Source organism: Schistocerca nitens, chromosome 8 (genome assembly GCF_023898315.1).
Source record: "Schistocerca nitens isolate TAMUIC-IGC-003100 chromosome 8, iqSchNite1.1, whole genome shotgun sequence".
In the NCBI taxonomy this organism is placed as follows: domain Eukaryota; kingdom Metazoa; phylum Arthropoda; class Insecta; order Orthoptera; family Acrididae; genus Schistocerca; species Schistocerca nitens.
This window is the reverse complement of record NC_064621.1, coordinates 95,797,631-95,822,539: the sequence shown is the minus strand read 5'-3', so window position 1 is coordinate 95,822,539 and position 24,909 is coordinate 95,797,631. Positions and strand designations below refer to the sequence as shown.

At 43.7% G+C, this 24,909-nt stretch overlaps 1 protein-coding gene across 2 annotated transcripts in view; it reads right to left on the bottom strand.

Annotated features, from left to right (window-relative positions):
• Window positions 1–24,909, bottom strand: part of LOC126199077 (myrosinase 1-like) — a 143,926-nt gene that overhangs the window by 4,404 nt on the left and 114,613 nt on the right. Inside the window, exons 4-10 of one of the 2 annotated variants that reach the window (XM_049935811.1) lie at window positions 23,043–23,165; window positions 22,780–22,963; window positions 19,198–19,292; window positions 15,810–15,957; window positions 9,728–9,843; window positions 390–524; window positions 196–302 (exon numbers count right to left, since the gene is read on the bottom strand). In XM_049935811.1, the coding sequence (XP_049791768.1) occupies window positions 196–302; window positions 390–524; window positions 9,728–9,843; window positions 15,810–15,957; window positions 19,198–19,292; window positions 22,780–22,963; window positions 23,043–23,165 (908 nt within the window). The remainder of the gene's footprint in view (window positions 1–195; window positions 303–389; window positions 525–9,727; window positions 9,844–15,809; window positions 15,958–19,197; window positions 19,293–22,779; window positions 22,964–23,042; window positions 23,166–24,909) is intronic. The other variant, XM_049935813.1, reaches the window with a different exon arrangement.

Sequence of the window (24,909 nt, the reverse complement as noted above, 5' to 3'; positions counted from 1 at the left end):
TCTCGTTCACACTCAATAGTATGTACCGCGGACGAGAGAGAGTTCTTTACAAGACCTAGAACAACAGTCTCGACAGTGCCTGTGTTAACTCTGTTATTGCCTATTGCCGAAGAAAATTCTTAAGATAGGTAAAAAGCTACTGCTGTTTCCCAATTTTGGAGCAAATGCAAAGGGAAAAAATGCATAAGCACTCACGTGAATCCACTGTTCCATTCCAAATTGTCCATAAGACTCCATGCAGTGTAGCCGATTACTGGTATGCCGTCTGTGTTGGCAGCTTGTAGAAGAGCCGTTAAGTAAGACTGTAATGTACATCCAACATATTTAAAAGGCACATTTTACGGAGGTAAACTGCTAATGTTAACTGTGACAGAAAGTAATGAACTCACCGTATAGTAATCGATTCTGTCGGTGTCATTGAGGCCACCAGAATTTCCCAAGCCGTTTTCTGTCACTATGATTGGATAACCTGGGTATTCGTTAGCGATCCAGTTCAGCAGGTTGCGGAATCCCCATGGATATTGCTGGAACCATAAAAAATGAAGCTTCATTTAACATAAATATGATGAGAGAAGGGGCTCTCACATGGTAAGCCCCCTAGACAAAAAATGTGTCGTGGTCTCCTTCTCTTTCCACCTCTCCTTTTCATCTGTCCGCTGGCGCTGCCCGTTCTGTATGAAATAGGTAACAACAAGGAGAAGCAAGATATAACAACGAACAAGACCAAAACCAGCGTCACCATGTTATTAGAATACGACTGTTACAAAACCAATAATTTTTTTATCTGGCTAGGTATCTCAGTATATATATATTGCTTTTAATTTTCTGTTGTTTGTTGTTATTGACTGCTATAAAGTGATTCTTGAGTTTCCTCAGATTTTCATTTTTAGTGCACAAATCTTCAACTTTTTCCAGCGTCACTGTCTTCGAGTCTGTCCGATTTTCTACACAAACTCAGTTCCTCTGTAGTAAAATATCTCAATTATGACGCTTCACTGTGCTTCGCTTGCCCTCTGTAACCCATTATGCGCTTGATATAACACAGGTGAAACAGCAGCTGTTGAAAACAAAGTTTAGTCGAGAAGAATTTTTGGACTGTGGCAGCAAGAATGGCATGAGAAGCCAGTATATCAGTCCATTTACGAGCTCCAGCCATCGTGAACGTCTTTACAACGCAGTGATAAGCAGTGTTAATTTATACTCATTGATATTGATCATGACCTCGTTATAAATAATTTCGACAACGTTGACTCGTACATGCCTTGACACTCTTCCCGGTGTTTTATTTTTTGCCTTCACGTACGATTTCCAGAAGAATGTGTGTGACCACTTAGATGCAAATGCTTGATAATGACGATGAGGCTGAAACTGGACAACCGCAGATCAAAGAACTACATAAAGATTTTCGCTCAGGGGAGGCATTTCATCATTTAACCAGTATTTGCTCTATTGGAACCCAGTTATGAAGAAAGCGTTTGAAATAAATATAATAATTACTCGAAAATTGACAAATCAGCCACACAAAAATAGATACAAGACACTGAAAAACGTCATAGGTTAGCACATTGCATTGCCTACCAGAATGTACAAGGCTAGTTATTGTGCACATACTCATCATGTGGTAGGACGAAAGCTAATCACAGTAAACTATCACACAGAGAGACATACACACAGCAGCATCGCAAGCACGAGAATAACAAACACATTCAGATGTAGACACTCAACTAGGATCAGGAAACTTTCTTTTGGTTTGCATTAGTCAGAAAGTACGATTCAATCATTAAGGTGTATCTCCGGTAATACTAGCCGTAGAAGTAAGCCCCTGTCATGAAACTAAAGGGCTCAAAACAACGTGCATTTTCATATACCAGAGAGATCTCTAAATCATTAACTTTAGTTTGTAGATATTTTAGATTATTTGAGGTTATCATCCTGTAAGTGGAAAGAAAGCAGGTGTTGACAGATGTGAAAATTACCGAACTATCAGTTTAATAAGTCACAGCTGCAAAATACTAACGTGAATTTCTTACAGACGAATGGAAAAACTGGTAGAAGCCGACCTCGGGGAAAATCAATTTGGATTCCGTAGAAATGTTGGAACACGTGAGGCAATACTGACCCTAAGACTTATCTTAGAAAATAGATTAAGGAAAGGCGAACCTAAGTTTCTAGCATTTGTAGACTTAGAGAAAGCTTTAGACAATGTTGACTGGAATACTCTCTTTCAAATTCTGAAGGTGGCAGGGGTAAAATACAGGGAGCGAAAGGTTATTTACAATTTGTACAGAAACCAGATGGCAGTTATAAGAGCCGAGGGGCATGAAAGGGAAGCAGCGGTTGGGAAGGGAGTGAGACAGGGTTGTAGCCTCTCCCCGATGTTATTCAATCTATATCTTGAGCAAGCAGTAAAGGAAACAAAAGAAGAATTCGGAGTAGGTATTAAAATGCATGGAGAAGAAATAAAAACTTTGAGGTTCGCCGATGACATTGTAATTCTGTCAGAGATAGCAAAGGACTTGAAAGAGCAGTTGAACGGAATGGGCAGTGTCTTGAAAGGAGGATATAAGATGAACATCAACAAAAGCAGAACGAGGGTAATGGAATGTAGTCGAATTAAGTCGGGTGCTGCTGAGGGAATTAGATTAGGAAATGAGACACTTAAAGTAGTAAAGCAATTTTGCCATTTGGGGAGCAAAATAACTGATGATGGTCGAAGTAGAGAGGATATAAAATGTAGACTGGCTATGGCAAGGAAAGCGTTCTGAAGAAGAGAAATTTGTTAACATCGAGTATGGAAGTGAAACATGGACGATCAATAGTTTGGACAAGAAGAGAATAGAAACTTTCGAAATGTGGTGCTACATAAGAATGCTGAAGATTAGATGGGTAGATCACATTACTAATGAGGAGGTATTGAATATTGAATAGAATTGGGGCGAAGAGGAGTTTGTGGCTCAACTTGACAAGAAGAAGGGACCGGTTGGTAGGACATGTTCTGAGGCATCAAGGGATCACAAATTTAGCATTGGAGGGCAGCGTGGAGGGTAAAAATCGTAGAGGGAGACCAAGAGATGAATACACTAAGCAGATTCAGAAGGATGTAGGTTGCAGTAAGTACTGGGAGATGAAGAAGCTTGCACAGGATAGAGTAGCATGGAGAGCTATATCAAACCAGTCTCTGGACTGAAGACCACAACAACAACAACAAGTGGTGGAAGAAGAGAGATGAACTATTTTCGCAAATTCTCATATGCTCTCGTCATCTTATACTGAAATTGCGCCCTGCCTGTCTATATAAAATTATTGCAGTCGTGACATTCAATTTTATATGTGCGTGGGCTTGTCTCTATAGGTAATTTTGCTCTTACTGAGTGAAGACTGTGGCTAATATTGTTGTTCTACATCTACATTTATACTCCGCAAGCCACCCAACGGTGTGTGGCGGAGGGCACTTTACGTGCCACTGTCATTACCTCCCTTTCCTGTTCCAGTCGCGTATGGTTCGCGGGAAAAACGACTGTCTGAAAGCCTCCGTGCGCGCTCTAATCTCTCTAATTTTACATTTGTGATCTCCTCGGGAGGTATAAGTAGGGGGAAGCAATATATTCGATACCTCATCCAGAAACGCACCCTCTCGAAACCTGGCGAGCAAGCTACACCGCGATGCAGAGCGCCTCTCTTGCAGAGTCTGGCACTTGAGTCTGTTAAACATCTCCGTAACGCTATCACGGTTACCAAATAACCCTGTGACGAAACGCGCCGCTCTTCTTTGGATCTTCTCTATCTCCTCCGTCAACCCGATCTGGTACGGATCCCACACTGATGAGCAATACTCAAGTATAGGTCGAACGAGTGTTTTGTAAGCCACCACCTTTGTTGATGGACTACATTTTCTAAGGACTCTCCCAATGAATCTCAACCTGCTACCCGCCTTACCAACAATTAATTTTATATGATCATTCCACTTCAAATCGTTCCGCACGCATACTCCCACATATTTTACAGAAGTGACTGCTACCAGTGTTTGTCCCGCTATCATATAATCATACAATAAAGGATCCTTCTTTCTATGTATTCGCAATACATTACATTTGTCTATGTTAAGGGTCAAATGGCTCTGAGCACTATGGGACTCAACTGCTGAGGTCATTAGTCCCCTAGAACTTAGAACTACACTCCTGGAAATGGAAAAAAGAACACATTGACACCGGTGTGTCAGACCCACCATACTTGCTCCGGACACTGCGAGAGGGCTGTACAAGCAATGATCACACGCACGGCACAGCGGACACACCAGGAACCGCGGTGTTGGCCGTCGAATGGCGCTAGCTGCGCAGCATTTGTGCACCGCCGCCGTCAGTGTCAGCCAGTTTGCCGTGGCATACGGAGCTCCATCGCAGTCTTTAACACTGGTAGCATGCCGCGACAGCGTGGACGTGAACCGTATGTGCAGTTGACGGACTTTGAGCGAGGGCGTATAGTGGGCATGCGGGAGGCCGGGTGGACGTACCGCCGAATTGCTCAACACGTGGGGCGTGAGGTCTCCACAGTACATCGATGTTGTCGCCAGTGGTCGGCGGAAGGTGCACGTGCCCGTCGACCTGGGACCGGACCGCAGCGACGCACGGATGCACGCCAAGACCGTAGGATCCTACGCAGTGCCGTAGGGGACCGCACCGCCACTTCCCAGCAAATTAGGGACACTGTTGCTCCTGGGGTATCGGCGAGGACCATTCGCAACCGTCTCCATGAAGCTGGGCTACGGTCCCGCACACCGTTAGGCCGTCTTCCGCTCACGCCCCAACATCGTGCAGCCCGCCTCCAGTGGTGTCGCGACAGGCGTGAATGGAGGGACGAATGGAGACGTGTCGTCTTCAGCGATGAGAGACGCTTCTGCCTTGGTGCCAATGATGGTCGTATGCGTGTTTGGCGCCGTGCAGGTGAGCGCCACAATCAGGACTGCATACGACCGAGGCACACAGGGCCAACACCCGGCATCATGGTGTGGGGAGCGATCTCCTACACTGGCCGTACACCACTGGTGATCGTCGAGGGGACACTGAATAGTGCACGGTACATCCAAACCGTCATCGAACCCATCGTTCTACCATTCCTAGACCGGCAAGGGAACTTGCTGTTCCAACAGGACAATGCACGTCCTCATGTATCCCGTGCCACCCAACGTGCTCTAGAAGGTGCAAGTCAACTACGCTGGCCAGCAAGATCTCCGGATCTGTCCCCCATTGAGCATGTTTGGGACTGGATGAAGCGTCGTCTCACGCGGTCTGCACGTCCAGCACGAACGCTGGTCCAACTGAGGCGCCAGGTGGAAATGGCATGGCAAGCCGTTCCACAGGACTACATCCAGCATCTCTACGATCGTCTCCATGGGAGAATAGCAGCCTGCATTGCTGCGAAAGGTGGATATACACTGTACTAGTGCCGACATTGTGCATGCTCCGTTGCCTGTGTCTATGTGCCTGTGGTTCTGTCAGTGTGATCATGTGATGTATCTGACCCCAGGAATGTCTCAATAAAGTTTCCCCTTCCTGGGACAATGAATTCACGGTGTTCTTATTTCAATTTCCAGGAGTGTAGTTAAACCTAACAAACCTAAGGACACCACAAACAACCATGCCCGAGGCAGGATTCGAACCTGCGACCGTAGCGGTCTTGCTGTTCCAGACTGCAGCGCCTTTAACCGCACGGCCACTTCGGCCGGCTTGTTAAGGGTCAGTTGCCACTCCCTGCACCAAGTGCCTATCCGCTGCAGATCTTCCTGCATTTCGCTACAATTTTCTAATGCTGCAACTTCCCTGTATACTACAGCATCATCCGCGAAAAGCCGCATGGGACTTTCGACACTATCTACTAGGTCATTTATATATATTGTGAAAAGCAATGGTCCCATAACACTCCCCTGTGGCACGCCGGAGGTTACTTTAACGTCTGTAGACGTCTCTCCATTGATAACAACATGCTGTGTTCTGTTTGCTAAAAACTCTTCAATCCAGTCACACAGCTGGTCTGATATTCCGTAGGCTCTTACTTTGTTTATCAGGCGAGAGTGCGGAACTGTATCGAACGCCTTCCGGAAGTCAAGAAAAATAACATCTACCTGGGAGCCTGTATCTAATATTTTCTGGGTCTCATGAACAAATAAAGCGAGTTGGGTCTCACACGACCGCTGTTTCCGGAATCCATGTTGATTCCTACATAGTAGATTCTGGGTCTCCAAAAACAACATGATACTCGAGCAAAAAACATGTTCTAAAATTCTACAACTTCGTTCCATATGTTTATTGGATACTTGTGTTGTTCGTTAGTATGTTTAATATGTGTGCTGTTGTCGCTGAATATATATATATATATATATATATATATATATATATATATATATATATATATATATTGGTTAGTCCTTTTTTGGTGCTTCTGTGAATAACTTTATGACCTTGTGTATTATTTATTGGGCAGGTGTAGTTTTTCTTTTGTATATTTGCATTAGTATACCTGGATTGAAACCATTTTGTTACGCTATACATCGCAATGTGTCGAGTTCTTCTTGTATGTAAAAATGGTTTAATGGTAGATTTTGTACTCTGTTGGTCATGGCTTGGAAGTATTCCTCCTTGTGTGCCTCTGGGTGGCGTACTTCCAAGCTCTCTCGACGGGGGAAAAGGGTCTCTCTGTGATCGTTTCCGAACGCAGTTGTAGATGGCATCGAGTCTGCATTGTTGCGGCGTAAAGTCAAACGCCGGGGCGCGAGTCGGAAACGAGAGAGCGGAGGGGGCTGCGGAGGAGACGTCGTCAGCCAACTGCACGCTGACCGACCACTCTCCAGGACGACAACGCGACGGCAGCGGCCTCTGTGCGAAGTGATGCGACCGACTGGTCGCGGCCCACTTCATCAGGAACATCAACATTAGCCACTTCAACATTAGCGACTTAGGAATAGCATATACCAAAGAATAATTTTGTCTGTCGCCCTTTGCTTACAATTCATCAGTGTAAATAAAAAGTTAAGTATTCTCATTATTTTCTGTAATAAAACTCATTAATGTTATTTGCTTAAATTGTCTAGCGATCCGAGAAAGCCGGTTTCCTATACTCCCCATAGTTCACGACTAGGCAGGATTCAACATGCATGACACGCGAATTTTTTAGTGGACGCCAGCGCAGGACTTTAAATTTTCCTTGTACAGTGCAGTGGCGACTTGGGTATATCCCGCGAGTACCTGGAACAATGAACTTTACTTTTGCTAATTATAAAAAGCTAGAACTTTATTACTATATTGGGGGGGGGGGGGGGTGGAACTAATTGGACTGCTGGATTTGAAACAAATCAAATGGCTCTGAGCACTATGGGACTTAACTTCTGAGGTCATCAGTCCCCTAGAACTAATTAAACCTAACTAACCTAAGGAAATCACACACATCCGTGCCCGAGGCAGTATTCGAACCTGCGACCGTACGGGTCGCGCGGTTCCAGACGAATCTGAAACAGCTTCAACGAATCTGGAACTTCGAATAATTTTTTTTAGGTACGGTGACTTGATTACTTGCTTATTTTTTCTAGCTCCTTCAGAACGTAGCCGGCCGCGGTGGCCGAGTGGTTCTAGGCGCTTCAGTCCGGAACCGCGCGACTGCTACGTTCGCTGGTTCGAATCCTCCCTCAGGCATGGATGTGTGTGATGTCCTTAGTTAGGTTTAAGTGGTTCTAAGTCCTAGGGGACTGATGACCTCAGATGTTAAGTCCCATAGTGCTCAGGGCCATTTGAACCATTTTAATCAACACCTAACGTTATCTGAACTTTTCAAGTTTAAGCTGACCAAGCAGAGCAGTCTGTGGGCAACACCGCTCGAAGCCGAGCGCGCGACGCCCCGGCTGGCTGATTTCTATGATAAAACTCGGAAACGGCGCAACATACCGGACTTTTTTCTTCATTTTTATTTCTTAGTACAACCTGCCCTGCAATATCCCGGCAAGCGTTTCAGGCATTTTTGTCGACCCTGTGTAAAGACAATATACGAAATTTCTGGCTTCCACTTGAGCTGTCTTCATAGTCACCAGTGTTTATCTCAGAAGTTCCTCGCAGACAAGGATGAACGAATGTGTATAGCTTCGTACCACGATGGTTTAACAAGAATATTCTGTACTGATTACTACTATTATTTTTATTTCAACGTGGGTCTGACGACAATACTCTACCGAAATCCATAACTTAACAGCTGATTTGAACAAATAACGATCTAAACAATGCTTTCATTTTATAAATATATGTTTATTGCTGTATATACAAAAATCCAATAAGGAATTTACTTTACACTACGTGATGGAAAGTATCCGGACACCCTCAAAAACATACGTTTTTCATAATAGGTGCATTATGCTGCCACCTGCTGCCAGGTACTCCATATCAGCGACCTCAGTACACATCAGACATTGTGAGAGAGCAGAATGGGACTCTCCGCGGACCTCACGGACTTCGAACGTGGTCACTTGCGTCATACGTCTCTACGAGAGATTTTGACACTCATAAACATCCCTAGGTCTACTGTTTCCGATGTGATGGTGAAGTGGAAACGTGGTGGGAGGCATACAGCACAAAAGCGTACTGGCGGACCTCGTGTGTTGACTGACAGAGAAATGGTTCAAATGGCTCTGAGCACTATGGGACTTAACTTCTGAGGTCATCAGTCCCCTAGAACTTTACTTAAACCTAACTAACCTAAGGACATCACACATATCCATGCCCGAGGCAGGATTCGAACCTGCGACTGTAGCGATCGCTCGGTTCCAGACTGAAGCGCCTAGAACCGCTCGGCCACAACGGCCGGGAGTGACTGACTGAGACGGCCGACAGTTGAAGAGGGTCGTAATGTGTATTAGGCAGACATCTATCCAGATCATCACACAGTAATTCCAAACTGCATTAGTAAGAGTGGATTTCATTGTGGAGGGTCTGCTCATAAGCCACACATCACGCCAGTAAATACCAAACGACGCCTCGCTTGGTGTAAGGAGCGTAAACATTGGACGATTGAACAGTGAAAAAACGCTGTGTGGAGTGACGAATCACGCTACACAATGTGGCGATCGGATGGCAGGGTGCGGGTACGGCGAATGCCCCGTGAATGTCATCTGCCAGCGTGTGTAGTGCCAACAGTAAAATTCGGTGGTGTTATGGTGTTTTGCGTGGCACTATCACACCACAGGCCTACATTCATGTTTTAAGCACATTCTTGCTTCTCACTGTCTAAGAGCAATTCGGGGATGGCGATTGCATCTTTCAACACGATCGAGCATCTCTTCATACATGACAATAACGTCCCTGTAATGGACTGGCCTGCACAGAGTCCTGACCTGAATCCTATACAACATCTTTGGGATGTTTTGGAACGCCAACATCGTAGCAGGCCTCACTGACCGACATTGATACCCCTCCTCCGTGCAGCACCCATGAAGAATGGGCTGCCAGTCCTCAAGAAACCTTCTAGCACCTGATTGAACGTATGCCTGCAAGAGTGGAAGCTGTGATCAAGGCTAGGAGTGGACCAACACCGTAATCATTTCCAGCATTACCGTTGGAGGGCGCCACGAACTTGTAAGTCATTTTCAGCCAGGTGTCCCGATACTTTTTATCGCATACTGTGCTTGATCTAACCTCAGTTAGAATTACTGAAAGTCGCACATCTGGCGTAAGGTCTTGTACAGCTTACTTACCCCACCGCCGACACTGATGACGCCCGAGTCTCTGCTCTTGGATGGGGATATTCCAGCTTCACCTGACGTTATGATACTCGTGAAATAATGATTCACTCCAAAGAAGTCGGATGAACCTACAACAGAATTTTATTTCTGATATGGATAAACATTTTGGAAGAGAGCGTTTCCTTGAGGGGTACACATATTAGCATTCAGTTAAAGCTAAAATCTATTTTCATTATGCTTAACACTCTGTGAGATAGTCTGCACTTTGTACCTGCACAGCGAGTGAACTAATGTGTGCGAACTTAGCTTACCACTTAGCGCGCAAATGGACAAAACATCTGAACTGCTTTCTCAAACCCATGGTGTTAAACAGAAATTCTATATAAATATGGCCCTGTAAGGCAGCTAATATCAGGTGCGGATCATAACAAAATTCATTAGAAATGCTGCTGTCACGTAACTAGGATGCATGGATTAATAAAAGTGGAAGTTTGAGGACTATTCTAGAAATACAAAACAGCTATTCCCTTTTTTTTCTACATATAATTTATCAACTGTGCTTTGAGGGGTCAAGTGGTACACAACAATCATGTTCAATTACTTCTGCCAATAACCAAATATTTAACTCTTGGACATTTGAACTGACGATTATTAAAATCTTTATCTCTATATATGAAAAAAATTTTATCACATGAAAGAATGATTAAAATCTTCATTAGCTCATTTAATCTACAATGTCGTAGCTGGTCAATGCACTGAGTTGGAGGAGAATAAATTTACTTTTTGAACCAATGAAAAAACTCTCATGTACTCAATGTGAGGGTAGGTTAGTATCCTAGCTTTTGATATTCAATGGTCAAAGTGTACGTAGGTTGGAGTGAGCAAAATCTCGACTCAACATTTACTGTGGCCTAATGTGTGATGGTACTTTACCAAGCGGCATCTGCAACAGCGTTGTCTCTGTGGTGGATCTGAAACGCTAATTCCCTGCTCTGGCCTTGATTCAATTCGCTCAGTCTCAACATTACTGCATTCCGTAGAACGTTAATTTTTCCCTAGTCGCAATAATGGCAATTGCACACTCGCTAAGGGTTGGAGCGACGCCCACAATTTCTTTGCCCGCAAAAATTCCTGCAGGAATAATTAACTAACTCTCTGCTATCTGTTGCTACGATAGCAAATCTCTGAACGCCCTCGCTATATTCCACACACTTGTGCAATCCGCTGCGAGACGAGAGAGATATCTAGAAATTTTAGTTCTCAAAATGCTTTTATATGATAAGGATCTCTCCATCGTGTCACGTCTGCGTCGCCCAGTATGGCTTCAGCCAATCGCCGTCTCGTTAGAGGTTAATTTTATTTTTCTTGCCGTATCGCAGCCTAGCCCTGTTAAAGCCGTCCAGCCACTTATCCTTGGTCCCTGCCGTATTTACGTTGAAAGGAATACTGTATTGTTCTGGCCTTCTCCCTCTTTGCGCTGAAGCTCATCGTTCTCTTGTTAAGTGGTGATTCCGATGCCATTACACACCTGCTCGGTTCGTCTCCAAAATGCATTTCACTTTAACTTGTTTATTTATACCCCTGTTCATATTGTTAGATATTGTTTTGTTACTGAAGTTAAAATATTCTGGGTTATTAGGACGCGTCATGTTTCTTTTAAAATGTTCGACGTTTCGACCCCTCTGCTGGGATCTTCCTCAGGATCTTTTGGTGTCCACTACTGCTAGAACACTGTCTAAGACGAGTGTCGCGTCTACGTATAAAGGGGGAGTTTTCTGGCGTTCGGGCTGGAGAAGTGATAGCATTGGTGAAAATTCAAATGGCTACCATTGGTGGGCCATTGTCATAGGCTAATATTCCCGCTCTGATGCAGAAGAAGGGGCGTTGGTAGCTCATCTCCTGTGGATACCATTGGCGGTCCATCGTCATTGGATAGAAAGGCACTATTCCACACTTATGCTGGAGAAGGGTTGTTGGTTGAAATGCCTGCTAGCACTATTCGTTGGTCGTCATCAGTGGCTAGATTCGAAACGGACAGACCAAGAGAGGGGCAGTGTTTACCCAAAATATTATTGTCCGCCGAGGTGACTTGCAGTGCGTTGTTTGTGCTGCTCACAGACCACGGCCGCGTATTTACTTCCTTACATATTGTTTTATTAATTTTCGGTACTTGAGATTACTGCAATTGGCTTTTGTTGATATAATATGATTACTATTTTCTGTAGATCTCAAGCTGTATCGTACTGTCGTTATGGATCAAGATCATGTAATGTCCATAAAATCCGGTCGCCTTACAACTCGTAAAGTATTAGGCAGTTACAGTAATGCACTCTCAGTTCACATAAAGACATAGAATCATGTCAGTTTTAAGACAACATGAGTAATACTAAATGTTGCTAAGAAATATACGTAACATCAACAACCAATACATCAGGTTAATTCAGTACTTATTTTTCATACCATTGTTTGCTTATGGTGTTGACTGCAGTTACAACTAATTGGTATGGTAAGTACAGTTGATTCTTAATCATTTTAAATTATATTAATTTAAGCAGCTGCAGACATATTTGCAATGACTTCTTTCTGCATAAATAAGTTTTGATAACCTGCTTCTCAAAATCTTTAGATTAATGCAAAACATATCTAACATAACACTGACATAGAGTCGGAGGAAGAAAATCCCTAATTTACACAGCTGTTGCCAGGTTTCCACTATGAAGCGCAAATGCTGCAGGCGAAAACATTAGCCGCCTATACACTGAGGCGCAAAAAATTGATAAGCAACGTTGTGGGGACGTAATGTGGTAATAAAGGTATACAATCTGAGTAGACACGGATGGGGATCACACTAGCGGAGATATGTGTTGCAAATGGGAAAATCCATTGAGACAAGCGACTTTGACAAAGCGCAGATTATTATTACGCAGAGCCTGTGAACTAGTATTTCTAAAACGTGGAAGCTGGTCGAATTTTCACGTGCTATTGTCGTGAGCATCTACGGAAAGAGGTGGAAGGACAGTGAAACTACCACTAGGCGCTAAATAGTCGGACGTCCAGGCATGTTTGCTCTGTAAAGTAGGATAGATGGCAATCGCTGAAAAAGCACAATGCTACTGCATGCAGAAGTGTTTCAGACCACATCGCTCATCGGACAATGTTGAACATGGAACTCCGCAACAGACCCACTCCCCCCCCCCCCCCCCCCCCCGTCCGTATTCACACGTTGACCCAATGACATCGTCAATTACGACTGCGCAGGCCACGGCACCGTTGGGATTCGACCGTCGACACGTGGACACGTGGACGCTCTTCGGATGAAACCCATTTTTTCTACCCTACGTCTCTGTGGAGACGTCCACAAACGCCGTCATCGACGGCTCGAAACGTGCAGCGCGCCACGGGAGCAGGCTGGTGGGAGCAGTGGTATGCTATGCGACACATATCCTGCACTTGCGTGAGACCTGTGGTAGTAATCGAAGATGCGCTGACAGCTGCGAACCACCTGCATCCATTCATGCTTGGTGTCTTCCCCGACGGCTATGTCATCTTTCAGAGGTATAATTGCCCATGTCTCGGAGCCAGAACTGTCCTACAGTGAAACTTCCTGGCAGATTAAAACTGTGTGCCCGACCGAGACTCGAACTCGGGACCTTTGCCTTTCGATGGCAAGTGCTCTACCATCTGAGCTACCGAAGCACGCCTCACGCCCGGTACTCACAGCTTTACTTTTGCCAGTATCTCGTCTCCTACCTTCCAAACTTTACAGAAGCTCTCCTGCGAACCTTGCAGAACTAGCACTCCTGAAGGAAAGGATACTGCGGAGATATGGCTTAGCCACAGCCTGGGGGTTTGAAGAGTGTTATTGTGAACTAACGTTGATTTCTCGGTGACCAAATTCGCCTGATGTAAATCCTGTGGAACTAATTTGGGCCGCTATTGGACGCCATCACCACGTACGCAAATGAATTACGTGACCTGTGCGTAGACATCTAATGCCACATGCCTCCACAAATCTAAAAACAAACTGTCGGATCCCTGATAGGCAGAATCAGTGATGTATTTCTTTCCAAATACGGACAAAGAAGCTATTAAGCAGGTGGTCATAATGTTTTGGCTCATCATTGTAGAGTTGCGATGAAACTGAGCGGTATCCATAGAAACGTACACAAAATAGCGTTATGTGACAGATTGAGGTGGAAGTGCGAAGTAGCCACATCAAGCCCACGACAGCCGTCAAGGATTATCTTTCGCCCACTCGCAGTAGACGAAATTATAACTGAACCCACTGTTTTTGCATTCTCCACTTGGCCCAGTACTCTTGCAATCACCATGATTACTCAGAGGATGAAGCAAAGTTCAACAGCCAAGAAAAATTGTAACTGTGAACGATTTTGAATTTTCGTTATGATATTATGTACCGTTCCAAAATTCCCTCAGGTGTAAAACTGGAAATAACCCTTAAAAGATGGGTTCCTGGCAGGAAAATAAACAGTGTGAGCTCTATGAAGTCATGTTCAACTCTAGGAGACCGGCATGACGTGGTGAAGCAGCTGAGTTGTGAGGGACCCATATCAGTTTGGACTTACACGAGACATCAGATACATTTGTAGGCAATAGAGTGCAGCGTCAAAGATTAGTGGCCTGCTTATGTCACGGGAGAGCATCGGAAGAATTTCTCCAGGAACCTACATATCGCTCCTACGGTAATCTTGAGGGGTTCCACTATCTGCTGCCTCCAGTATCTCATGAATGAACGGAGGAAGCCGAGTTCCCTTCCATTTGAGCACACACAAGCAACATTGAATTCTACACGGAGTTGTTCGATTTCCAGCCCTTGTACGAGTACATGAAAGTAACTTCACTGAGATAGTGCACACTAGTCTTGTTATCCTTCGTATGGAATGGAACGACCTGCGCCTTATTCCTCCTGCATGCCACCCTCCGTCGCTACAACAATCTGCAAGAAACTGATGGTAGAGAAGGGACCATTTTCTTTGCATACCATTTTCAAACAAACCGTGTAGTACTTCAATGTTACCAGTTCCGCACGCATAACAACAGTGGTACAAGCAGAGAACGTATCGTTGACAATAACAAAGGGTATGTGATTCTGCGTCCCGTGACACTGCTAATAGCGAATTCATACAGGTACCATATAGCATTAGCAAAACGAAGTTTGTATTTGCTGGTGCATATTCCTGAGACATATTTTTGCTGGCAGTCAGTCCTCAGAGTCTTATAGACATCACGTATATATAACTGAATTCCTGTCCATTCCAAATTTGTCAGTAAAGTTGTGACTTTGAAAATGCATCAAGGCTACATAGAGATCCATTTTATTTACTGCGTCACGAATTTCGTTACGAAACGCCATTACATACATCACTTTTATACTTAATTTACAAAACACGGAAAATGACCTTTCACTAATTCACAGATTTTTTTTTTTGGTGCTGCTATTTTCACAAAAACTAGTATGTGTGTTTTAAGCAATAGAATAGTATTTGTTCAACGCTTAATACTTTCTCGACACTTGTTTCGAACACAAAAGTAAAAACTTCATGTGTTCGGTCTCATCCGAGATTTCATACTGCTGTTCAGCTGTTTTCAGAAACTCATGCTGACATCGTGACATTCTCTTGCAGCCCTCTACGTAAAGTTCATTAACCACAAATTATTCACGTCATCTTCCACATCAACGCTCGACAGTGCTCTATGAAAAATAATTGGAAGCTAACAAGGGATACTGGTGCATAGGACTTCGATCTCTCATTTTTTATGGTTCTCAACCAAATACTGGCAGAAACAATTTCTTCCAAAAGGTACCACCTGATGGCGAATGGGCAAAAGGGGTTGGATATTAGTGACCTCGTTACGTGCAATAAAGATCCGCATGTGACAAATGTTAAGCACAAACTGTGCTTGAACTATATGAAAAATTTCCTTCTACATTTCTAAACGAAATAAGAAGAATGTGAAGAGTAAAAATGGTACGTACATTATTATATCTGATGCTCTGTTGAAGAAATCACAGCGTTAGTTTCTGTACTGAGCATCGAGGGAAAATAGAGATGGTAAAGCAGCACATGCTTACCCCTGATGTATGCGATCTCGTCTTGAGTGAAAGTTGGCAACCGTGATCGGGGTCGCCCCTCTGCTGCACTGTTTGCATCTACCCTCTGACGCACTACAGCTGGGTAGTCGCCGTCCTGACTGTAGATGGGGTGTGCGTAGAGTCCAGCCTGATCAACACCAAGGAATATAGATCTTGAAATTTTGTAAATTTGCCAAATATTGTCAATTATTATTTCAACCACAGAAAAAGATTTGTTTATGAAAAACCAAATGCTATGGTATCAGCAAAGAATTTTATGTGACACGACAGTTTATGTGTAACCAGTAGATAATCAGCTATTGGCAGTTAGTATGGTTTCCTCTACTGAAGTAAGATTCCAAGACTTCCAGCTGGAAACATTTTAAATTAATACATTATGCTGTGATATTCTTCTCAGGTTTGCAACCAGATCTTCAAGTCAAGCTGAGACGATATTTCAGCGCTTCACCAAGCTGTCATCTTCAGGTGAAATCCAGCTGATGCTGCTGTGCAACCAGTGTCGCTACATGGACCAGCAGAGAGTAATCTGCACATTTGCCAAATGCTGTAAGTGCTGCCCCCACTGCAAGATATACAGTAGTCCTGGCAGATTATGCGGATCCCTGACAGTTGGCAGCGCTGTTACTGGCTTTCAGCTGCGTGGTGCTGATACCTGCAGGCGAAAACAATAGTCGTCTCTAGAACTACAACAACACTGCGGCCCTCCCTAGTGGCGTTTACGAATTCGGCTAATGGGATTGGTTGACTTAAGCGCACCCCACTGCGGCAGCTGCCAGCGATTTTCCTACGCCGATTCGTCTATAGCAGTGCTGCCAGTCGTGAAGGGAAACGAAAAACGAGGTATCACTACCACAAGTCATCTTTAGATCCTTCTGCCAATGAAGAACGTCGCGCTTTAATGTAAGTCAGCACAAGATCCCACGACTTGCTGGGAGTATACAGCCCTTGACCCAATTAATGTGATCACTAACCAGACTAATTTCAATGGACTGTCGCAGAACAGAGTCTGAGATAAGAGAAGTGGCAGAAATCATCTGTGTCACATTAAGTTTCATTGTCTTTCCCTTGGGTAACCAATGCTCTACCGTGCGGATTTTTTTGGGTTCTTGTAACACTGTGTGGTGGTACTGGTACACGAATCTGTACTCAACAGTAGGAATAGTTTGACAAACGTACGTCTTACTACAGTGGCATGGAATCTTACAACAACTGGACTTTTTTGACACCAGATCACCTGTATCAGAACCCAAAAAGACATTTACGATGGCTGGTGGGCGAAAGACATTGCTAAATTTCTTAAAATTCTCCGTATTTTAGCTGGTATGCTCCCAGTATATGGTAGGAAAGCAACTGATGTCGACTCACCTTGTTACAGTGAGTATATGAACATGGAGGCATGACGGATCTGCCACTCAGAGAATCTCTTCCACTTAAATACAGAATTTAGGTTCCATTTCCTGTGTAAAGCTTCCCGTGTGAGATATGGTATATGCTGTTTGTAGCAGCGACCTAAGAATCCCATTGCGTTGGTACGGTGTGTGACAGCTATACTGATTCAGATAGCGATCAGTATGTACAGGTTTCGAATATATACTATGTCTCAGAGTGTCATCATTCTGTTTGCAGACGAGAACGTCCAGGGATGGGAGCTTTCTATCAGTTTCCACATCCAGGGTTAAGGGTATTAAAGTGTTCCAAGGAACAATTAAGGACATGGGATCTATGTGGCCATAAGGTACCACCCGTAGCGATTCCCATGATGCAACACTGAGGACTCCCTGCTCGCCTATATATAGGGGCCCCGGATCCAGAGCAGCATTTGTTGGACGACACTCCGCAATACCAGTGTCTCCCCTGAATACGACGCCCAGGTGGGCCGTTGAAATACTGAATCAACTTGCCTTGAAGATCCGGCTGCAGAAGCCAGAAGACTAAGTTATAACGCTGGGAAAGCTTACGAAATCACAATATACAGGGTGGTTGTAAGGTCTCGATCCATTTCTGATTGTAAGCAGCAACGGATGTATTTACGTAATACATGATTATAATCATTTAATGTGATAACATGGCCTGTTGTATTTTTCCAGGATAATCAAGAAGACTACTTATGATAGGAGAATGTGTGGCTGTTGTTAATGCATGATTGCGACATGCGTGATTGTGCAGTTTATCTTATCTAGAGGCTCAATAGGAGTTCACTAGAAAATTTCATAAACAAACACCAACGAGAGCAAACATCCGGTTATTTGTTAACAAATTCCAAAGAAATGGAAACCTTCCCAATGAATCACACTTCGGGAGAACTCTTGTTCCCCAACAGACTATTCAGTTAATGAGAAAAGCAATCGAAATGTGTCCTAATGCATCAAAACGTCGTTTAAGCAAAGATTTAATCTTTGAATTTGACAGTTTAGACTTCACGCTAAAGAACAAATCGTGCCCTATAAATGCTTCACAAATTAGATAATGAAGATTATGCAGCTCTCAAAGCTTTGTGTTTTAATTTGACAGAAGGTTCACACAATGAGCTTCTCATGAATCACAGTTTATTTACTAATGGCGCCACATTCCACATCTTCGCAAAAGGTAACAAATATAGCTGCCGTTAATGGGTAAGGATCCACCTCAAGTTACCACTGAACGGGAAAGAGACACAAGTAAAGTGAATATGTGGTTTTAATTCACAAAGAATGTACTTTATGAACCCACCATGTTTGCAGGAGAGACAGTTACAGGACACATTCATCTTGATACGCTGGAACAACTCCTATAACCTCAGTTCCAGCAAGAAAGCAATTCTGACACGGATGCAGCCCGTGATTTTGCTCTCATTGTAAGCGAGTACCTAAATCGTTCACCTGAAGATGGACAGGCAGAGGCTCAGCAAGGCTGTGGCCATCACGTTCATCTGATTCCAGACTCTTGGATTTCTCCCCTTGGTACTTCAGAGTGTATTCAAGTTAGGAGAGTTAACAAAAATATTGATTCTCCCACGTATGTGCCGCGAAAAGATCATGAACGTAAAATAAGATAGATTCAAGTTCTTTCAGTGAAACATTCCTCATTCTTGACTGGAACGTAAAAACGGTGGAGGGGGGGGGGGGGTCGTGATAAGGAAATTACACTCTGCCAAGCACCGCAGAGTGGATATTGCTGGGTACAGATGTAGATATAGATGTATGGTATGGTAGTCCATAATTAGAACTTGACAGCGACAAACTGAAAGTTCTGAACTGTCCTCGGGCATTTAGCCGAGTGACTATCCCAGAATATTTCAAAATAATTTTTCTCTCTGAAAGCCTGAACTCACACAACGGTCAACTTGTTTTCGAACTAGAAACACAGCTGTAGCAGATACCGTACTTACATCAAACTGTAGCTGTCGGTCTGCGGCTTCCAAGTCTTCTGTCGAATTTGATGCCGGTTCACTTCCCCCGATACTCAGCGTGATTCCTACGCTGCCTGAAACAGATTGCCATTTAGATAATCACTGAAATATACTACGTAGAAATACTCGGCTTCGATCTCAGGTTATCACCAGGATTTTTTCTCTTGCCATTTTCATTTTTTTCTCCTCTCGCAGTATTTGTTAAAGTGAAAAATATCTTTACGAGCCCCGTAGACGAATCCACTACTACATGCTTGGAGTAAAGCTCAGACTGGTGCAGGCCAAGTGTACAAAAGGCACAAGCTGGGAGAACAGACAAAGGCATGGAATTCATGGATTGTCTTGTCTGCAAAAGTGGATCATGGACTGCGTCCAACAGCTTTGGAATTTGGTCTTCCGTCTTGCTATCTATAAGATGTTATTTGCCTCTATGTGCTTTTGTAGGCCCTCAGATCCAAGTCAATAAAGCCTTCAAACTATCCAAACACGCTTCGACTTTTACAGCGTAGACAGTGGCAAGCACACAGGTGTGTATTTTCAACTTCCTGCTTAAAATATATTAATCGTGTCCTACTCCCAGTGTCCTTAAAAAATATTCACCACCAGAGATGCAATAAAGCAACCAACACTTACAAACAGCGTATGCTAATGGAATATGTCCAGCTGCATCTACAGGGACTGTCCTCAATTCGAAATTGCCATATATAGACCACTTGATTGCTTGTGATGTCTGGAGCCACAGAAAATATCAGTGGCAAGAGATGTGGAATATGCCCCAACAAACGAAATGTGGAGATAATGCAGCATTACAACCTCAAGTTCCTTCAGGACCATTGTTTACGAGGACACACTTGGAGCGGTCAATGATTTCTACCATCATTCGACAGCACTTTATCCAAGCATATTTTCTCTACATAGAAACTACTTTACCGGTTCTCATGTCTGTGAGTGTGATTCTGAGTTGGAAACTGATGTAAATCACCTCTTCCTCTCGTGTCTCAAATATGAATGTGGAAGACTGGTATTTTTGAAGACCCTGATGAATGTCAGATACCGCCTCAGTGAGCATCTTCTATTTTGTTTAGTAAAGACGTTCCCCTTTATAAAGTGAAACATTTACTCTGCAGCAGAGCGCACCCTGGTATGAAACTTCCTGGCAGATTAGAGCTGTGTTGCGGACTGGGACCCGAATTTGGGGCCCTTGCCTTTTGCAGGCAAGTGTTCTACCAACTGAACTACCCAAGCATGACTCGCGACCAGTCATCAGAGCTTTGGCTGTTAATCTGCTTATAAGTATAGGAAAAATATTCAGGTTGTAATGGTAGTCATATTTTCATTAATGATTAAGATATTGTGTGAATTAATAATACAAAAATGCCTAATTTACTTATAATTCTATTTGTTAAAAATTTACTATGGAAAAAATGGTGACATCTTGAGCCTTTAAATCTGTAAATATACATTAATGTATTTTCTCCACATACATACAATGGTTTGATACGCATTTGAGAGACGTCTTTGTATGTATAGGCCAATATCTCCATTTTGCATGACGGAGTGTATACGTCTTTAGGAAGTCATGTGTTTATATCATTGTACAATGGATGAATAAAACTGTTATTATTATTATTCTAGATTAAGATTATTATTATTCTTGAATAAGAACATGCATTTTCTATAACTCCCCACCAGTCATTAAAGCTTAAACTAACAATAAAAGCCTCGTGATGACTGGGTGTTATGTGCTGCCCTTAGGTTAGTTAGGTTTAAGTAGTTCTAAGTTTTAGGGGACTGATGACCATAGTGTTAAGTCCCATAGTGCTCAGAGCCATTTGAACCATTTTTGAACAGTAAAATTTAGTTTAGGAGGATCCTAAAGATTTCTTGTTGCTCATCTCCTTCTACTCCACTGATGAAATTATTAGCAGAACCTCCTGAAGTGTATATGGTACTAATTATATCAAACAATGAGTTCTATTCAAATTCTATTCAAATTCAGAGCAGTAATGCCATCCTTGTAAATATGAGTTGTAAAACGATTTTTATATTTCACATCTACATCTACATTTACATACATACTCCGCAATCCACCATACGGTGCGTGGTGGAGGGTACCTCGTACCACAACTAGCATCTTCTCTCCCTGTTCCACTCCCAAACAGAACGAGGGAAAAATGACTGCCTATATGCCTCTGTACGAGCCCTAATGTCTCTTATCTTTGTGGTCATTCCGCGGAATATAAGTTGGCGGCAGTAAAATTGTACTACAGTCAGCCTCAAATGCTGGTTCTCTAAATTTTCTCAGTAGCGATTCTCGAAAGAACGCCTCATTTCCTCCAGAGACTCCCCCACCCGAGTTCCTGAAGCATTTCCGTAACACTCGCGTGATGATCAAACCTACCAGTAACAAATCTAGCAGCCGGCCCCTGAATTGCTTCTATGTCCTCCCTCAATCCGACCTAATAGGGATCCCAAACACTCGAGCAGTACTCAAGAATAGGTCGTATTAGTGTTTTACAAGCGGTCTCCTTTACAGGTGAACCACATCTTCCCAAAATTCTACCAATTAACCGAAGACGACTATCCGCCTTCCCCACAACTGCCATTACATGCTTGTCCCACTTCATATCGCTCTGCAATGTTACGCCCAAATATTTAATCGACGTGACTGTGTCAAGCGCTACACTACTAATGGGGTATTCCAACATTACGGGATTCTTTTTCCTATTCATCTGCATTAATTTACATTTATCTATATTTAGAGTTAGCTGCCATTCTTTACACCAATCACAAATCCTGTCCAAGTCATCTTGTATCCTCCTACAGTCACTCAACGACGACACCTTCCCGTACAGCACAGCATCATCAGCCGCACATTGCTATCCACCCTATCCAAAAGATCATTTATGTAGCTAGAAAACAACAGCGGACCTACCACACTTCCCTGGGGCACTCCCGATGATACCCTCACCTCCGACGAACACTCACCATCGAGGACAACGTACTAGGTTCTATTACTTAATGATACATGGCTACAGTGGCCTAAGAATTGTCATGTGCAGCTCAGTGCATTGAACATTTATAAGGGTTATAACAAATTTGATATTACCTTATAAGTAAAACACGTTTACGATTTTTGCGCTATTGCACATCCATGAGAAATATTTAACTTGAGATCTTATTAGATACGTTAACATGGTTTTTCTTCGAAAATATTTTTTGCGTAATATTGTTTTCTGATGTGTTCCGCCGGCCGGAGTGGCCGAGCGGTTAAAGGCGCTACAGTCTGGAACCGCACGACCGCTACGGTCGCAGGTTCGAATCCTGCCTCGGGCATGGATGTGTGTGATCTCCTTAGGTTAGTTAGGTTTAAGTAGTTCTAAGTTCTATGGGACTTATGACCACAGCAGTTGAGTCCCATAGTGCTCAGAGCCATTTGAACCATTTTTTGAGGTGTTCAGCTTCCTGAAGGATCCCTTGAGTGTGGATATATTGAAACGAAATGTACATCTAACCTAAATCAGTGCATCAGGCAAAGCGTAGCGATGTTTAAAATCATACCATTTTGCGTGGCCCTGTACTGTTCGTCGTACAGGCGATAGACGAGTCCATGGGCCCTGATCACGGTGTGGGAGGCCAGGTAGTCGCCAATTCCAGACGCGTTCTGCGAGGGCGCCTGACCGCCAGAAGAGGCGTAGCCACCGGTGAAGACTGCCGGCTCGTTGAACGTGATCCACCACTTCACCTGAAGAACCACGGCTGTCAGGGATGCGTCACAACAGGAGGAAACCCGTGTGACAAATAGTGGAGGCATGGGTACTCACTCTGTCGCCAAAGTTGTCAAACAGCACCCTAGCGTACTCCACGAAATAGTCGGCAAGGAGCGGGTTTGGCCATCCGCCGATGTATTGCAGTGCTTGTGGTAGGTCCCAGTGATACATCGTCACCTGTACAGCAAATGCTTCATCATGAAATTTATATTTTCAGTCTCATACCATATCATATTTTGATTACGTTTCTCCAGTCATAAATTTGGCGGCTTTCTAATAAAACCAAAGCCATGCCTCTATACAAAAGTTTTACAGTGGGAGTACCTATTTTCGATGGACTGTAACGGAATGACCATGTCTCAGTAATGGCTGGCTGATCATGCTGTAGTTATTATTGCGTTAGGGCCTGACAGAAATTTCGATTTCCCAGCAAAAGAAAGTTTGGGGTTAGCAGTTTGAAATGCGCGCACTGCCACACGATGCGGTCACGTAGCCAGGTCAGACACACGGATATGTGCCTTAATGCTGGAGCGCTGTGCTCCTCAACTTCACGTTGTGTACTTGAGTACCTTCTCTACAACGTGTTTTATGATTCCTGAGAATAACTTGTGTTATAGACTAGATTTATTACGGACTCTCTATTGCTGCGATAAACCACTGTGCGCTTACCTCGTGAAAGTAAATTCCACTAGCATATGTGGCTGTTCAGTTACTGGATATTAGATCCAAGTGAGCTTGTTCATTTGTCTGATTTAGTGACTGTCTGGTTCTAACGCTTATCTAAACTCCTGACTGGTCCTATGCGGCATATGATCGATTTCTCTCTCGTGTCTACCTCTTCTTATCAGAGAAGCACATACACTCAACGACGTCAAATATTTGCTGTGTTTTGTCTTTTCCTTTCTCCTGCAGTTTGTTCCCTTTATACGAGGGTCACTCCAAAAGAAATGCACACTATTTTTTTTAAATCCATCTTTTGTTCTACATGTTTGAATGTTTTACAGTGTGTAGATACATCCTTGAGGAACAATATTTTCATTTCGCCACATAACTTCCATCCCTCTCAACTGCCTTACGCCATCTTGGAACCAGCGCCTGTATACCCGCAAGGTAAAATTCTGGACCAACCTGTTGCAGCCACTGTCTGGCAGCGTGCACAAGGGAGTCATCATCTTCAAACCTTGTTCCACGAAGAGAGTCTTTCAGTTTCCCAAAGAGATGATAGTCACATGGAGCCAGGTCAGGACTGTAAGGCGGGTGTTTCAGTGTTGTCCATCCGAGTTTTGTGATCGCTTCCATGGTTTTTTGACTGACATGCGGCCGTACATTGTCGTGCAACAGCAAAACATCATGCTTCTGCCGATGTGGTCGAACACGACTCAGTCGACCTAGACGTTTCTTCAGTGTCGTCACATATGCATTAGAATTTATGGTGGTTCCATTTGGCATGATGTCCACAAGCAAGAGTCCTTCGGAATCGAAAAACACCATAGCCATAACTTTTCCAGCAGAAGGTGTGGTTTTCAATTTCTTTTTCTTGGATAAATTTGCATGATGCCACTCCAGTGACTGCCTCTTCGTCTCTGGGGAAAAATGATGGAGCCATGTTTCATCACCTGTCACAATTCTTCCAAGAAATTCATCTCCACCATTCTCGTACTGTTCGCTGCATACCGTTTTTCTTGTTTCTTTGTGAACCACTATCAATATCCTGGGAACCCACCTGGCACAAACCTTTTTAACGCCAACACTTTCAGTATTCTGCAAACACTTCCTTCCTCTATCCCAACGTAGCGTGACAATTCGTTCACTGTGATGCGTCTGTCAGCAGTCACCAATTCGTTAACCCTCTGCACATTGGAGTGTGTGCAGTACTTGGCCTGCCGCTGCGAGGACAATCCTCAATATTGCCGTGCCCGCT